Genomic DNA, 18,395 nt, shown 5'->3' on the forward strand with positions numbered 1-18,395 from the left:
GCCAAAATCGCCCTGGGAGCTATGTGCATGTAAATATATATTAGGAGGCATATGACACAGAAATATGAATGCACAATGGGAAGGATGTATTAAGCCTGGAGAGGAGATCACATTGAAGGTGATAATGCAAATGTCAACCAGCCCCTAAATGTTATTTTTTTAAACCCAGTCTACAGCTCGACAGTTCGGGGCTGATTGACTGGAGCATTATCACCTTCAATTTTATCTCCTCTCCGGGCTTAATACATTTGTCTCAATAACACTTATATGTTGAGTCTCTGTATTCTGGCTAATAATGAGTGGAGAGGAATAGATAGAATATGGATATCTTACTGTCTTTGTTTGATGAGTAAATTTAGAATGTTTCGGAGGAAAATTATTCTTCAATCACTTAATTCATGGAGTAACTGTTGACCTGATCATTTGTTCCTACCATTACCATAAGTTAAGAGTACACCTGTACAGTGCATAATTAGCTTAGCTTTAAAAAAAATATAGTGGTATAGGGGTTCTAACTTAGCTTTAATAAAACATAGTGTACCAAAGAGAAAATGTTAGTTATGGACACTATGAACCATCATCGGTGCTTATATCACTAACCTAATGCAACAACTATAATTAGAAAGCCATGATTCCATTGGTAGTAGTGTCCATCATAAGCATGAACTAGAGACAAAATGTGGTTGATGAATGGTTAGATCAATCGGCACCATAACAAGGGCTCTGAGCACCCTGTGCATGTCCTGCCCTTTGCACTGGACATCATGATGCTGTGTATAGGGGATGGGCATGCTGGTACCTAGAACTGCAGCAGTGCCTAGAGAGTCTTGAAGATGATACAGGCAGCAATAAACATTGAGGAGTGCCTGCCCATATCATCCAAAGGACGCTAAGGGGGGCATTCAATGTGGGATCATGGCTGTCGATCCCCGCCGACAGCCGTGATCCAGGCCCGTTTGCGGTCAGATCGACCGCAGAACAACAGGCGGGATTTAATGTTCCACCTGACGCTCGGCGCAAAGGGGGCGTGGCCGCTAAAAACGGCCGTGGATTGTCGATCTGCGGCCTGGATAACGTCAATCCACGGCCGTTATCGGCAGAACAGGCCATACAGCTTCTGAAGTCGGGCCCGTTCTGCTGTGATCCCTCATGAATGCTGTCATTAATTACAGCATTTAATAGGGAGCTGCTGCTATTTCCCACGTCGGAAATAGTGGCACCAGATTGAATACCCCCTAAGGGTGGCACAGCTGCAGCACAACTGGCAGTTAAAGGCACCCTGCTAGCCAGTAACAAGGTCTGTGGGGAGGTGATGGTCCTGGCCACGGAGCCTTGTCCCAGTTGCAGACCCCTAGTTACAGCCGTGATATCGATGTTGTGAGATGGAGAGACCATGACAAAGGGAATACTGACAACAACAAGACATAATTATATGTAGAATGAAGGAACATAATGTTTGAGACATGAATTACATAATAAAACATACATAAGATACTGTACAATGGTAGTGAGACTGCACACAGGACATGGATGCAGACAAAATAAGCACAAATATCAGTGATGGTAATCTCACCCTCTGAAATGTTAACAACATAAGGACACTTGGGAATCTGCGTTCCAGCGAAGGTAATGAAGACCTTGTGAGGTCCTTCCATGTTGGGCCTGTAGGTACAGCGATAGATGCTATCACCTTTATCTTCAAGAACAACTTCCACTGTGTCCTGTCGATTCTGGGGATCAACAATAACCACCCCAACATCACCGGAACCGGCACCTGTCGATATAAGACAAGAATCTGTATATTAGATTCTGCTGTGACAAAACAGTTAGAGGCAAAAGGAATTATATGCGTCAACCTTGCCTATACTTTATATTGATATGTATGTATTAAAGCATTTTTGGTACTAGTACCCTGTACTCTGCTACTTACACCCGTTTCCTCCCTGTTCTATCATCCACTCATGTAACTGCTTTCAAGCTGTAAAGTCCTGTCCATTGAATATTTGTATTAGCAACTGAAGTGACCATTACCTGCTGTATAGATATCAAAGTAGGTTGGCTTGTTGGCGACATTCCCCACAGGTTCCAGACCAGGTCCTCGTGCTGTCACTTTATTAGCATCTCCAAGGGCCATAGCAACATTAACATTAAATGGACTTTTATTGATGTTCTGACCAGCAAATAAGACTGTGACCTATGTAATACAGGAAGAGGTTATGAATGTGAATACAGTCGCTGGTCATGTTCTATATATAAATAAGCGAGGCTAGAATACATTTTGTTGTTGTAGAGACGTACATAGAAACATTATTTAGGGAAAAAGATTTGGTACATGCTTAACTGCTTGAACACTGGGCATATACATGCATATATTGTACATTCTACACCAAGGGAATAGTGAGTAAACCCTCTGGGCAGGTGACGGTTGTGTGATGCTCACCTTGTGAAGACCTGCCACCTTTGGCACATAGCTGACCGAGTAAGTTCTGTTCTTATCATTGTTGGGGATAACTTTGGCCTGAAAGTAAAGGAAAAGTAAGTGATATAGCAGTGTTTCAACTGCTGAACCGAGCTGCTGAGCTGATTTTAACACTTAGGGCGGGATGTATTAAAATACATCGCCGCCCTTCGCGCCCCCCCCGCCGCGATGCCGCCGCATATGTACTAACATATGCGGCTGGCATCGCGATGCGGTGACGGAGCCCCCCCGCGATACCTGTACTGTGGTCTGCGGGGGGGCTCCGTCACCTCCCAGCCGGCTTCTGCAGCTTTCACGCCGGGGACAGCTAAGCAAGCTGTCCCCGGCGCTTCCTCCTCCCCCTGCAGCCGGAAGGACGTCCGGCTGCGTTGCTAGGGGGAGGAAGGGCTTACCTTCCGGGGTCCAGGAGGACCTGCAAGAAGGTAAGCCCAAGGGAGGGGGGAAAGGGGGGGTCGGCGAGGCGGCGGGGTTGTGGCGACGCGGCGGGTGGCGAAAAGAAGCCCATAGGCTTCTATAGGGTATCGCCACCCAAAGGTGGCGATACCCTGCCCTGCGAAACCGCTGCGAACGGGTTTTAGTACATAGGAAAATGCGGTAAAACGGGGGTTTTACCGCATTTTCCCTTTAGTACATCTCGCCCTAAGTTACACTATTCCTACTGTTTCCAGTAAACTAGACATGGAATTAATATAAGAAGATAACACCTGTGGAAAACCATTTTGTAATAAATTATAACATTTCATAGATACCAAGTTCAGCTTTTCCTAGAATACAGATGTTACCTATATATTCTTTATTACTGGAAGACTTATATTGTTAGTATCCCAGCTTTTTCAGTAGTATATATTTCATGAGCAAGAAGAGCTCAGTAGTATTAGTTCAATTTGTTCCAGGGAGACCCAATGGCTTCATACTAGTAAACTGAATTTTCACCTCTTCAGTATGTCCTTCAGGATCTTCAACAAATACCAGCACTTCTCCAAGGCCGGCATCAATGGTCTCCACTGTGAAAAAGGCGGGCTTCAAAACCATGTTTCCTTGAGGCTCAATACCTGTTAAGAATAGGATAGTGTGCAATAATTATTAAACTGCAACACACAACCTAAAAGTGAAGAACCCAGGAACTTGGGAGAAAGGAACATTGTATGAACTACTAGTTACGTTAAGTAGTTATGCTCTCAGAACCGTCATATGTTGTGTTTTTAATAACATAAAATGGATAATGTAAATCACTTTTAGGGGACTATCCTGGTATAGGTGGTTAAATTGAATAGATCCAGCACTTTCCATTACAACTAACAGAATAAAATGTGCACTACACCTTACATACTTATGTCCAAAATGAGGACCATCCCTAGAGGTATCTAGATGCAGGAACTCACAATGCCCCATGATGACTATGCTAAACATGATATCAAATAATATAATACAAAGTTGCACAATATGGGGGAAATTTACCAATATGAAAAACCTAGTTTTTCGTATTGGTTGTTTCCCTACGACTGCATACGACTGTTTAAGTCGTATGCAAAGTCGTGTTCCGGAGGGGGATTTACAAAGCAGTCAGATACGACTGCTTTGTAACCCTCCGATGGTGTAATGATTCGTATTAGCGGCCGTATATACGGCCGCTAATACGAATTATTTCTAGCAGTCTGCACGGATCAAGTCAGATCCGTGCAGGCTGCAAGGTGTAAAAAAAAATAGAAAAATAAATAAATAAAAAAAAAAACGGCGTGGGGTCCCCCCCACAGCCGAAACCAGCACCAGGCTGAAGGAGCCGGGGCCGGTAATTAAAAATCAGGGAGCCCGACAAATAGGGGTTCCCCGATTTTTAACAACCAGCCCCAGGCTCCAGGTCCGGGGCTGGTTCCCAAAATACGGGGGACAAAATGAGTAGGGGTCCCCCGTATTTTAAGAACCAGCCCCAGGCACAACCAGCCGGCAGGGTAATGTCACAGCCGGGGGACACTTATAATATAAGGTCCCGCGGCCAAAACATTCTCCCTACCGACCAGTCAGCCTGGCCAGGGGCCCTGGGGGAGTGGGGACCCCCCCAATAAAGGGGTCCCCCCCCTCCAGGACTTACCTGACCAGGCTGAAGCCTGGTGCTGTCCCCGGTGACCCTGGAGCGGTGGTCACCGGGCTGATGGTATTGTGTAAAAAATAGATAAACCATTGTTTTTTACTGTGGCACTACAAGTGCCAGCAAGCCTCCCCAGCAAGCTGGGACTTGGAGAACCACAAGTCCCAGCCTGCTGGGCATTAAAGGGCCCGCTGGCACTTGTAGTTCTACAGTTAAAAAAATAGTGCACAAAACACACTGACACACTTTTAAAATAAAACTTTATTACACACAAAGCCCACACATACTGATACTTACCTATCTTCTTCCCATAGGTCGCCCTGATGTCCTGTGTCGTCTTCGGGATCCATGTCGACGTCCTTCTTCATGTCGACGTCGCTGTCGGCGATGGTGTCCCCGTCCGGATCCGAAGAAATCCATTTGGGAAGCTGTGGAAGGAAACCATACTCACCTGTCCCAGCGCGACGTAGTCCAGGTAAGGGTCTTTGCAAAAAAACAAACCGACAGCCCCGAAACCAAACCGGACACGACGGAGACACACGGTGTGTTTACATCGTGCGGCTCCGCCTCCCGAATGCCGCTATTGGCCGCCTTGCGGCCTAGCGGCCAATCAGGAGCCGCTAGGCCGCAAGGCGGCCAATAGCGGCATTCGGGAGGCGGAGCCGCACGATGTAAATAAACACACGTGCGTCTCCGTCAGAGTCCGGTTTGGTTTCGGGGCTGTCGGTTTGTTTTTTTGCAAAGACCCTTACCTGGACTACGTCGCGCTGGGACAGGTGAGTATGGTTTCCTTCCACAGCTTCCCAAATGGATTTCTTCGGATCCGGACGGGGACACCATCGCCGACAGCGACGTCGACATGAAGAAGGACGTCGACATGGATCCCGAAGACGACACAGGACATCAGGGCGACCTATGGGAAGAAGATAGGTAAGTATCAGTATGTGTGGGCTTTGTGTGTAATAAAGTTTTATTTTAAAAGTGTGTCAGTGTGTTTTGTGCACTATTTTTTTAACTGTAGAACTACAAGTGCCAGCGGGCCCTTTAATGCCCAGCAGGCTGGGACTTGTGGTTCTCCAAGTCCCAGCTTGCTGGGGAGGCTTGCTGGCACTTGTAGTGCCACAGTAAAAAACAATGGTTTATCTATTTTTTACACAATACCATCAGCCCGGTGACCACCGCTCCAGGGTCACCGGGGACAGCACCAGGCTTCAGCCTGGTCAGGTAAGTCCTGGAGGGGGGGGACCCCTTTATTGGGGGGGTCCCCACTCCCCCAGGGCCCCTGGCCAGGCTGACTGGTCGGTAGGGAGAATGTTTTGGCCGCGGGACCTTATATTATAAGTGTCCCCCGGCTGTGACATTACCCTGCCGGCTGGTTGTGCCTGGGGCTGGTTCTTAAAATACGGGGGACCCCTACTCATTTTGTCCCCCGTATTTTGGGAACCAGCCCCGGACCTGGAGCCTGGGGCTGGTTGTTAAAAATCGGGGAACCCCTATTTGTCGGGCTCCCTGATTTTTAATTACCGGCCCCGGCTCCTTCAGCCTGGTGCTGGTTTCGGCTGTGGGGGGGACCCCACGCCGTTTTTTTTTTAAATTTATTTATTTTTTCTATTTTTTTACACTGCAGCCTGCACGGATCTGACTGATCCGTGCAGGCTAAAACGCAAATAGAACAGGAAAATGGTGTTCTATTTTCCTGTCGTATTTGCGTGGGTGTTTCACACCACTAAGCAGCCGTATTGTCAGTACGGCTGCTTAGTAAATCAGAAACCACCATTCTTTTGAATGGTGATTTCTGTCGTATCCTATCGATGGTGTAGACATTCGTATTTGTAACTACAAATACGAATGTTCCATCTTTAGGACTACGAATTGTTGTATTTTTGGGATTGTAAATCCCGAAAATACAAATTCGTAAAAAAAAGGTGTATTTCTCCCTACGAATACACCTTTTTTCTACGAATCCATTTTGGTAAATGTCCCCCTATGTTTCCAAAAATAGTTCATTGTTCACCCAAAAACTTTGTAGTTACAATATATAATGAATACAAAAAGAGTGAAGAAGGGTCCCTCTGTGCGCCTAGGCAGCCTGCGGGAAGGTACACCTAGATGATATCCCTTAATATCAAAAAACAGAACAAATACAGGCAAAGTAAAGGTGTTCCTCCCAGTGGCGCCCTATAAAGAAGAGTACATCCCTGTAGATAAAGGGACGGTCCTCTTCTCCGTATAGACGTGGTAATGTATAATACCCCGGACTTCCCTCCTTTTGATACAAGGATCCTCTTCTCCGTATCACAAAGGAAAGCCAAATGCAGATGTTAATCCCTTGGACCATCCACAGGGGGGCAGAATTCCATCCAATAGTGTAGGTACCGGAAAAAGAGTGAAAAGGAGGTACATAGAATAATACCCTTTATTTATACACAAAATAAAATCCACAAGAACAGAGGTAAACAGTGGCCAATTACCCAGGTGTTGGAGAACTTAAGTGGGTACAGAAGTTCTCTAATGCGCATGAGAGGAAGGTGAATACCCGGGATACACCTCCACATCCAGGCCAAAGGGGTAACAGGTCCAAAGTCCAGTCCTCACTAGAATAATAGGCATTGTGGATAATAGTAGGTTCTTGTGGATTTTATTTTGTGTATAAATAAAGGGTATTATTCTATGTACCTCCTTTTCACTCTTTTTCCGGTACCTACACTATTGGAGGGAATTCTGCCCCCCTGTGGATGGTCCAAGGGATTAACATCTGCATTTGGCTTTCCTTTGTGATACGGAGAAGAGGATCCTTGTATCAAAAGGAGGGAAGTCCGGGGTATTATACATTACCACGTTTATACGGAGAAGAGGACCGTCCCTTTATCTACAGGGACGTACTCTTCTTTAAAGGGCGCCACTGGGAGGAACACCTTTACTTTGACAATATATAATGATTTCAGATGGATTAAATAAATTCACTTTAGAAAACTTCACTGCTTTGTTGGGTCCTGCATCTCTCTACATTTCACATTCGGTAAATAAATGAATATATAACACTTATATTGAATGAATACATATATGGTGGAAAAGGCTAAGTCACTGCCCTATTTGCACAGTTTGAAACTTCAATTTATAGAAATAATGTTATCTTTATATTTAACTATATCTCAAGGACATTTCAGGAGCAGTACCAATGGAACACATGGCTAGCCGGACTGTGCGGTATGTTCTCATTACTCCATCTCTAGATCTGTCTGGAACTGCTGGGACTTAGTAAGGCCACAGTGAAGTTTATGTTTTGGTCCTGGCTGTCTCCTAATTGTCCACATTTGGGAGTTTTGGCAGCAGGCAGTTTGACTGCTTCAGATCAACATATTGTAACAATCCTGACGCTGCCAAGTGGAGATGGAGCAGAGCGGATTGAGAGCATGAGCTCACCCAGACATCGTGTTACACTAAGAGAGCCAGCAGGAAGGGAACTGCGGGGGCTACCTGGTTTCCCATTTTAACCCTTCATTACCAATGCAAGAAGAGTATTTGTAATGATTCTACCTTTATGTGCAGTCTTTATGTAAACGGTTAAAACAAAAATCCTTGAAGTTTTCCAATTACGATAAAAGCTTTTTAAAGTCATAATTAGCAATCATCAAAGGACTATAATTTCTCTTACCAGGCCCATAGGCAATGGCTTTCTTGGGATGCAGCTGCTTAGATCGCAGAGGTGCTCCTGGCTTCAGCTTGGCCTTGGGGAACTGTGAGAGGTAGGTCATGACTGAGTGCTCATCTACATTGGGATCCACAATCTCTTCAGGAGCGATGACCTACAACAGAAATATATAACAATCTGTGATTATCATATTTATATGTAATCTTACTCTTCTGACAATATGGATTTGATCAGGTGCAGACACAGGTGAACAAGAATGATGACTAATACACTGTGCAATCAAATGTGAACCGTGCAGCAAAATGTTCTAAAACTGGTAACATTTCTATCCAATTTGAAATTGGTTCCGAATTTTCAAACATCTTTACTAAATGAAATACTTGATTTACAGCTGGTTATTTCTAGGTACTCATTATTAGAGTTACCATGGAGTTATTATTACCATTTATTTATACGGAACCACAACACTCTGCAGTACTGTACTTAGCAAAGTTACAAAGCATAATAAACAATGTAAAAAAAATACATATATACATAAGTACTTTACAAGTGTAGGTACAGTTACAAGCATATTATTGGCTAAGTTAATGAGCCTAATGGACGGCTGAAACAAGAGGATGGTAGAACTACAAACAAGTGGGAAATTTACTTAGATGGGATGGGGATTATTTCACATGTGATGTTGCTATGGGCAACCAATCAGAATCTACTTCTTATATATTTAGCACCTTCTAGAACTGTGGTTCTCAGCCTCGGTCCTCAGGACTCACCAGCACCTACAGACTGCCTGGTTTCCTTTCAACTTCATCTCTAATACAAAGTTATTTCCTTACATTATCTATATCTCTGATGCAAGTTTTCCTCATTGGAATACATTTGCTACTTTGTGTTTCTCTTCCTTCAAATTAAAAGTGGCCACACAAAGAATGATTTTTAGTTTGTCATGTTATAGTTTACATTTAGCACTACAATGCACAGAGCACTATATTTTGAAGCATCTAAACATCCCTTCAGAAATGTAAGTACCCATGTTTGATCTTTATGCCTGCAGACAATTCTATAGCCTTTTGTGGGAAGATGGTATGATCATAATTAACCATTGTTTTTACTGCACATGCTCAAAATTCTGCAGTATGAAATCTTCATTGGTCATATTATGGCCCTTATTCAGATCTGATTGCAGTACAAATTTGTTCTCAAACTGGGAAAACCATGTGCACTGCAGGTGGGGCAGATGTAACATGTGCAGAGAGAGTTACATTTGGGTGGGGTGTGTTGAAACTGAAATCTAAATTGCAGTGTAAAAATAATGCCGGCAGTATTTACCCTGCACAGAAACAAAATAACTCACCCAAATCTAACTCTCTCTGCACATGTTACATCTGCCCTACCTGCAGTGCAAATGTTTTTTCCCATTTTGAGAACAAATTTGTGATGCAATCTGATCTGAATAAGGTCCTATGTCTGTGCAAATGGTGCAAAAGTACGTTTAATAAGATAAAATGAATTGGACTGTAAGTTTATTGCATCTAGTAGAAAGTAATTTACTAAAGCTTCTGAAAATAAAAGAGGTAACATACATAGTTGGTGAGGTTGAAAAAAGTCCATCAAGGAATCCCATGGCAGCCAATTAGATTCTGTCTATCATTTCTCTATTGCATCCTAGAAAATTATAGACAGAATCTGATTGGTTGCTATGGGCAACATCACCTTTTTCCATTTTTAGAAGCTTTAATAAATTTACTCCTTAGGGGGTATTTAATCCTGTCCATTTTCTCCCCTCGTGCAGATTAATTTGTATTGTCAAAAACGTTCATTTGGATTGGATCCATGGGCATTTTTGACTATCGGAGGCCGTTTTCACAGATCCATAAAGTTTCCTAATGTCGGAATCTATTCTGACAGTTGGCAAAATTTACCTGACATTGAAAAGGTCCAACGTCACACACTGCCGCACACTTGTGGTAAACCTAGCTATTTATCTGCCTAATGCATTGCCTCTTACCTGTGGTACACCTAGCCAGTCATCTGCCTGCTGCATTGCCTCTCTTGCATTTTCCACAGGCTGGTTGGGGTCCCAGGCTTCCCAGTCTGGGCAGAGACCTAAAAGAAGAATGGAGCATTAGTATTATTATGTACCACAATTCCTTGGAGCACTACAATGGACAGACAAATAGATGTGTATGGGGTAAAAGCAACACACTTATGAAAAGTACAGTCCACTCTTGGAATGCAATTTAAAATCATTTTAACTTAAAAAAGAATAGTACATTCAAGGAAACAGATTTCTGGAAGTCCTTATGTGTATATGGCCTTGCTGCTATTATACATGTACTCTGTATATATATATATATATATATATATATATATATATATATATATATATATATATATATATATATTTAGATCTATTCATTAAAAATATTAGTACATGACATTTAATGGTGTGATCTCATCACAGAAGCTAGTCAATAGTGCTTCTTTCCTAGATGTGCAGTGGAGTCTGTGAACAGAGAGGCACTGTCACAGCCACCACCGCACCACCCCCCATCTTCAGATCCAGCTGACGAGGACACCCCCCCCCCCCCAACACCACCACCACCCCCCGACTGCCGCCGACAGCCGCACCACCCCCCCCCCCCCCGGCAGGTGGTGGGAGAGGAGATGGGGATGGGAGGGGAGAGCCAAAGTGGGTCTTCCAGAAGCTGAAAAGCTGAAGTTAATTTATAGGGGCTGCTGTGATTGGACAGCAGCTGGATCTGATGTTTTATCACAGCAGCCCCTGTCAATGAAACACTTCTAGAAGTGCCGCTTTTGCCTTTATTTTTAATGGACTTTTTTGGCCCATGGCTTAGCCGTGCCCCCCGCTTCATCGCCTTGTACACTTTTTTGGGAGGCACACTTATTGGTGCCTCACAAACTATTTTAAAGATTACAATTTGCTAAAGACAATACTTATGAAACAGAATATGTGTCATAGGTATATTCATTGTATTATTTTAAGCAAAATGACAGGGGAAGGACTGCCTCCCCTGAATGCACGTCCCCGCTGTGACAGTATGCTGTTTTATGCAGTTGGTGCGAGCTTGTGTAATCTGGGGTATACTTGCTGCCTCTTGCCTTATATGAGATTACACATTTCTCCTCCCCACCTTCCTGCTCCCTGGCAGACAGGCAGACAGCTAACCTGGATAATGTTACAGCCGCATTTCTCACTTGTCATGGGGAGGAACAGACAGCAGTGTACAGTACAGTCACACTTAAAACAGCGGCATGACTACATATAAATGAACAACAGTATTCTCCTTTCGAAACCTGACCTTTCGATTTCAAGCTGTAATACACTATCAATACTTTCAGAGGATAATAATAAGGGTAGACTGTATTTGTTATTTATTTATTTACAGTTTCTTATATAGCGCAGCATATTCCGTTGCGCTTTACAATTGGAAACAACAGTGATGAAACAAACTGGGTAGTAACAAACCAACATTGGGGTAGGAGGGCCCTGCTCAAAGCTGTACATATAGACTCTTGTTTTCAAAATATTACCACTCAGGGCCTTCTTAACAGGATTGTAGGCACTGTGGCCCCTACGCACCACTTCTTGTAAATAAGTTAAAATAACTTCCTCTCTTGTAGTGCTGAACCATCTCTCCACATGCATTCATACAGTAATTGGCTGTAAGCACACTAATTGGTGGATAAGGCCAGCCATTCACCAATCAACATTCTGACAGTCATTTATTGGTTGCAGACCAGGAGGCAGGTAGAGAATGCTGCCTGACCACTTAGTGTCATTCATAGTCAGAACAGTTGGACAACGTCTTCTACCTTCCTCCCAATAAGAATACATTTGCTCAAAGTCCCCTAGTATCTAGGCCCCTGGGCAGCTGCCCAGTGTGTTCATACACTACGTTAAGATGGCCTTGTACCACTGTGCAAAACACCAGCACAGTTACCCTGTATAGGCTGTGGGCATATAATGATTCCACAACAGTGGTACTTAACTTATGGGAATGGTCCTTGTTGCTGTTAAATATCCAATATTATGTAATTTATGTCTATATGTGAGGAAAATAAATGAGCGGAACCAGGAGTGCACACAGGGATACCCATTGTTCCCCATACCAAATCACAGTGAAGGGGGGTATTCCCAGGGATAGCCACGGATATTTCTGTCTATGACCTAATACTTGGATGCTGATCACAAGGATCCAGTTCACCCCTGGGTTGGAATGTGCTTTTTAGAGTCAAATCTTTAACGACTTATTTACAAAAACAAATATTCACTTCTTTCTACACTGATAATCATCTCATAATGCAAGCATTGCCGAAAACTAGACAGCACTGGTCACTATCAGAAATCTGTCAATCAATAAACCTCTAGACAGGCAGTGAGATGTAAAATATCTGTGAATTGACATTGTGATCGAAGTGTTTTACATAATAAATGTTATTTTTCTATGCTAAATACAAAGCTTTTCTGACTGTTGTTTTACTGGATAGTAAATCTAATTTGACTGTCAGTGAATATATGAAGATGGTGAGATTCGTTTGTACTTTACTTACCAGGGGCACAGTTGTCTACCAGTGCACCCAGCGCTTTTCCATCCTGCCAATCCCGGTGGAAGTTGGTGATAGGCAGCTGTGGTATTTTATTCTGAATCCATCCCAGAAGCCTTTGCTTTGGTGTTTGTTTCTTAGCATCTTCTTCATCCTCATCTTCCCACATGGGCATAGAGATGGAGTAGTGCAGAATAAGTGTCCAGATCAGACCCAGGATAAGTTTGAGGTTTCCATCCACAATGGCTTTTGAATCTGTAATTTAAATAATAATATTGAGTTCAACCAATATTGTGTATGAACTATTAAATACTAGTATCTATTTCATAAACAGAACTCACATAATAAACACACTGCATTAAAGTAAGAATTTACACTTACAAAACAAATGTTTATATATATTTCACCACTTATGTATATAAAATATGTCCATACCTGTCCCAATGACAAGTTATAACACTTGACTTATGCCCCACAGAACAGTTAATTCCTGAATTCCTGCCCTATGGGACCACTGGCTAATCTAATATTCAGTGAAATGGTCCCATAATACTTGTCCTGTGGTGTCACTGTTTAGGCTATAGTACTGTACCTGTCTTATGATTCCGTTGGTTAATCTACCATTTATGGTGCCAATGATTACTCTATCATATCTGTTATATCATCCTACTGACTATTCTACAATAATACCTATCCAATACTGCCACCGGCTAGTGGGAACAGTGGTTCCCAAGCTGCGTGCCGTGGCTCCCTGGGGTGCCTTGGGGCACATGGATGTGTGCCTTGGATTGATAGTCCAGGACCAAATCAAACTATTTATGGACCGTGTAATAGGTGAAACCAGTGCTTGTGGCTGCCAGTCATAATGCAAGCAAGTCCCTCATAACATAATTGAACCTAAGGATGACATACAGTATAAGCACAATTGACTTAATTTCTTTTTTCTAAATTCTCATACTTTAGAGCGCTGTGATTAAAAAAAGTTTGGGAACCACTGGGCTAGTCTATAAAAACTAGTCTACAGTATGTCTAGTGTCCGTTTGTGTGTCTCCGAAATACTGCCGTCTGTTGTCAGCGTGTGAAACTACATCCATTTCCCTCTCACACATGCACAAACACAGAGGCAATCACAAGGTAGCTGACTAGCTTTCAACGCATTTGCTTTGAGAGGGCTTACTAGTCTATAATACCTATCCTATATTACCACTGGTTTGTCTATAACACTTGTCCCATGGTCCTATATTTGCAGGTGTATTATGATGATGATGATGATGATTATTATTAGTAGTAATAATAATAATAATAATAATATTTATAGGCATATACAACTACCCACTGTTTACCATTTGAGTTTAATGCTGGAGTTATTCAGGTTTTCTGCCTTTTTTTTCCCATGATGAGTTATGTGTGTGAACCCACAGATTCTATGTGAAGTGCAGAAACGTATGGCTTACACTGTGCATTGAACCCAATATGGTGCATTTATCACAGAAATCTGTGTGCAGTGCAGCCTCTGGGGCTCAATATGCAGGGTTTAGGTAGGTGATTGCAAAGCTCAGGACAGAGCAATTAACCATGGGTAAACCCTACCACAAATTATATCTGCCTCTTATTAAACATTGAAAACAATTATATGCAGTAAGTCAGGTATATGTTTCCTGAGTGTACACTGGTGCACACCCTACTACAAGATGCACCCAAATCCCTAGATCATTTTTTTTTTTTACTATGAACTAAGGTGATTCACCATCCAGATAGTTTAGGTTTTAATCTGCTTAAATCATTTTAGGGCTTTGAAAGATTAATTTAAGTTACGAAATCTCACAGTGTTCTATGCATTGACTTAACCTAATAATTCCTCAGATAAAGTAGTTTGTGCGCATTTCACAGATAAAATCCTCCTTCATTGTATTATGCTTGAATGCGTCACTCTGTCCTACACTTCCACTGGCCACCTTTAAGCTTCAGTAAGGCGTGATACTCTGCTTCAGACAATCTGTATGTTTTGGGTAACATTAAAATGTTTAACCAAATGCGTTGCTTTATCTTTCTGATTACATTCATGTTTTATTTACCAGAGCCGTAATTGTCAGGCAAAACCAGATTACTGGCAATTGTAGTAGGGAGACAGAAAGATGAACCAATGATTTAGGCATAAAACAGTCAATGTATAAAAAAAAATCAAAGAGTGGAATCAATCACAAATAGTAATATCTAAAAGCAAAAGTGAGTTGAATTATTTTGGAGACACTTCAGTTGATGATATTATTACAACATATATACAACAATTGTATGCAGCATTGGACTACAGACTATTTACTATTCAGAATATTAATTATTCTCTGCCCACACAAGTATTCCTGCTTCCTGTACACATCGTGCTTGATTCAGTGGCGGATGCAGTGCCAACGTTTGCTCAGTTGAGCGATCATTTGCAACTGCGCATGTGCAAAAACTCTTGACAACCCCTAGGGCACATTCGTACATCTGAATGCACAACTCAGTGCACGAAATTGCTGGCAATAGTAAGGCAAAACTCTGGGCAATAGTAAGGCAAAACTCTGCCAGGCGGTGACTGGCAGTGAACATTAAAAAGTTCATCCCGTGCGCATGTCCTGAAAGTGTGGTAGACGTCAATGGAAGCGGCTGACCTCTCAGAAACAGTAAAGGTGGCCATACACTTGTGCGATTTTGCCTGATTTAATCCGAATTCGACACATCAGACATCTACAGTATTGTAAAGCGTAATGGAATTTGCAGTGTTATATAAGAAACTATAAATAAATAAATAATAAATCAGGCTGATAAATCAGATGTAAAGTGGCAAATCACATGTGTTTTAACTCCGATCTGATGCACAGCCCCTTGTGGAGGGAATCGGAGCCCCTAGAATGGAAGCACTGCACTAAGGGCCTTATTCTTGTTCACTCTTTCTGACACAATCCTTCTTAGATGGACAAAAACATGTGCACTGCAGGGGGCAGATGTAACTTGTGCAGAGAGAATTAGATTTGGGTGGGGTTTTACTTCAAAGTGAGATCTATAATGCAGTGTAAAAATAAAGCAGCCAGTATTTTCCCTGCACAGAAACAAAATAACTCACCCAGATATAACTCTCTCTGCACATGTTACATCTGCCCCCCTGCAGTGCACATGGTTTTGTCCATCTAAGAAAAATTTTGTCAGAAAGAGTGAACTAGAATAAGGCCCTAAGAATTTGCCGTACCCGCAGCCCTTACGGGGATAGCATGTCATATATCGTATGCAAAAGAACCGCATACGATATATCGTATGTGATCCAGTCACCAGGGAAGCTGCCGGGTCATTTGCCTGGGTATCGCATGCAATGTTTGCATGTGATACCTTGCACAAGTGTATGGGAACCTTTACACATCCACAGAGGCTATGTTAACTGCAGTTCAGGAGGAGACACTGCATCTATTCTTGCAGCCAGAGGGGCTGGGGGCATAGCCAGCAGCTCAGCGTCGAAAAACGGGGTGTGGCCTCGTGGGAGCATCGCAGGTATAGGCCACGCCTCAAAACACCTTGTCCCGCCAGTAGTGCAGCGGTTCTCAAACTGTGGGTCCAGACCCCAAAGTGGGTCCCAACCTTCTCAGCATGGGGTCGTGACGCCATGTTGCTGACCATCAGGCTAATGACTTTTATAATCTCAGGCAGTGAGTCTGAAAAGTCTGTTGAATTGTCTGTTACTTTAGGCTCCTCCCATCACTTTGTGCCTCCGCAATACTGCCATTTATGTGCCGTCTGCTAACTACACATGTGATGTGATGTGATGACCTTCTGCAGTAAGTGCTTCTTGCTGGGGTCCCGTAATTCAATTTATTGTCTGATGGGGTCCCAGAGCAAATTAGTTTGAGGACCCTGCAGTAGTGAATTCAGAAAAAAGACATTAGCAGCTGAATAGGGCCCAGAGTGACTGGAGTTTCTACCTCTGGCTGCAGGGAAACTGTCCGTCTACAAGTGCAAATAAAACTAATATGCATGCCCTATATTTGGAAATGTTTACTTATTGTTTTGTAGGCATAGATTCCACAAATATAAACTGCATAAAGTTACTATGAATTGTAATGTCATTATCAATAGCATCCATATTAAATTACATTTTATAAACCAGACAGATCAGTGCAGCATGAATTTCACTGCATGCTTCAATCACAAGGGAAACATTTGCATCTATTTAAAGAAACATTCAGCAGCACTCACTATAACGACCATTTACATTCCCTGAGGGAACTGACATCTACAAGTAAGTCCTCTCTTACCAAGAGATGAATTTATGACCTGATCCGTAAAACTAAAGAAGTGGAGTTTAGATTAAAAACAGATGACAAGCTCACACGTGTGTCAAATAAACTGTAAACTCACTGTATAAAAATATATTTCTATATTTTATTTTATGTTGCATTGCTGATATAAGGTATACAATAATATTCCTCACTCTAAAGGCCCCCATACACTAGTCAGACTTGTCTGAGGCACAAGTTGGACCTGATTTCCCTTGAACTTTCCCGGGAGCTCTCTAGGATTGCTTCCATCTGATTTTGCACTGAAGGCTGCAAATCCGATTTATCTTCTGTGCAGCAAGTCCGACCTCCAGCTCTGAACCAATGCGCATGGAACCCGTGCATCGGATCAGATGGGATGCCAAACACATGCGATTTGGCCATTTTTCCTCATAGGAAGAGGACTTAAGGCCCCCATACAGGGGGGTTATTCTAGTTCACTCGCAAAGGCACAATCACTCTGTAATGGACAAAACCATATGCACTGCAGGTGGGGCTGATGTAACATGTGCAGAGAGAGTTAGATTTGGGTGGAGTTTGTACTTAAAACTGATATCTATATTGCAGTGTAAAAATAAAGCAGACAGTATTTACCCTGCACAGAAACAATAAAACACCCAAATCTAACTCTCTCTGCACATGTTACATCAGCCCCACCTGCAGTGCACATGGTTTTGTCCATAAGAGAGTGATTGTGCCTTTCCGAGTGAACCAGAATAATCCCCTAGGGCCAACTTGCATTAAGGACAAGTGGGACCTGATTTCCCTGGCAGCTCCCTGGGAGAGCTCACATACGATTTGGCACCTGATGTGCCATTTTTTAAATGTGATAAATCGTATGCGGTTTATCGCATGTAACTCCCGGGGGGGCTGCAGGTGGAGGGAGATGGGAACCAGACAGGGGGACGCTGAGAGCCGGGTGGAGGGAGCAGCCACTAATTGACTGAGAAAGCTCGCTTAGTCAATCAGCGGCCGCCTGTTCATTTGTATGGGTTTTCTTTTTATTTGCCTGCCGTCTGGCTCCCAGCTCCCTCTGTCTGGCTCCCCCCCCCCCAGCTCTCGTCATCACCCCCGCCTGGTTCCTGGCGACACCCCTGCGAATGGATCTTGGTTTCCCCTGCATGGGATGCGATACATTGCGGGTGTTAAAAAGCACCCATGATGTGCTCTGGAGCAGGTATGATCTCTGTATGTCACCCATTTTCACAACATGGGCTTTTCAAAAACCTTCCAACCATGCCAGCCTTAAGCATGTCGACCTATTTCTGGTGTCGACCTAAGCCATGTAGACCTTTAGTGGTTAACCCA

The 18,395-nt window shown here is 43.0% G+C and overlaps 1 protein-coding gene across 2 annotated transcripts in view; it reads right to left on the reverse strand.

Moving 5' to 3' along the window:
* FLNC (filamin C) overlaps positions 1 to 18,395 on the reverse strand; it is a 76,156-nt gene that overhangs the window by 34,847 nt on the left and 22,914 nt on the right. For both annotated transcript variants that reach the window (XM_083183272.1, XM_083183271.1), the window contains exons 2-8: positions 12,790 to 13,038; positions 10,223 to 10,320; positions 8,221 to 8,371; positions 3,413 to 3,531; positions 2,441 to 2,518; positions 2,032 to 2,194; positions 1,574 to 1,774 (exon numbers count right to left, since the gene is read on the reverse strand). In XM_083183272.1, the coding sequence (XP_083039398.1) occupies positions 1,574 to 1,774; positions 2,032 to 2,194; positions 2,441 to 2,518; positions 3,413 to 3,531; positions 8,221 to 8,371; positions 10,223 to 10,320; positions 12,790 to 13,038 (1,059 nt within the window). The remainder of the gene's footprint in view (positions 1 to 1,573; positions 1,775 to 2,031; positions 2,195 to 2,440; positions 2,519 to 3,412; positions 3,532 to 8,220; positions 8,372 to 10,222; positions 10,321 to 12,789; positions 13,039 to 18,395) is intronic.

This window comes from Crinia signifera, chromosome 4 (assembly GCF_055691185.1).
Source record: "Crinia signifera chromosome 4, ASM5569118v1, whole genome shotgun sequence".
In the NCBI taxonomy this organism is placed as follows: domain Eukaryota; kingdom Metazoa; phylum Chordata; class Amphibia; order Anura; family Myobatrachidae; genus Crinia; species Crinia signifera.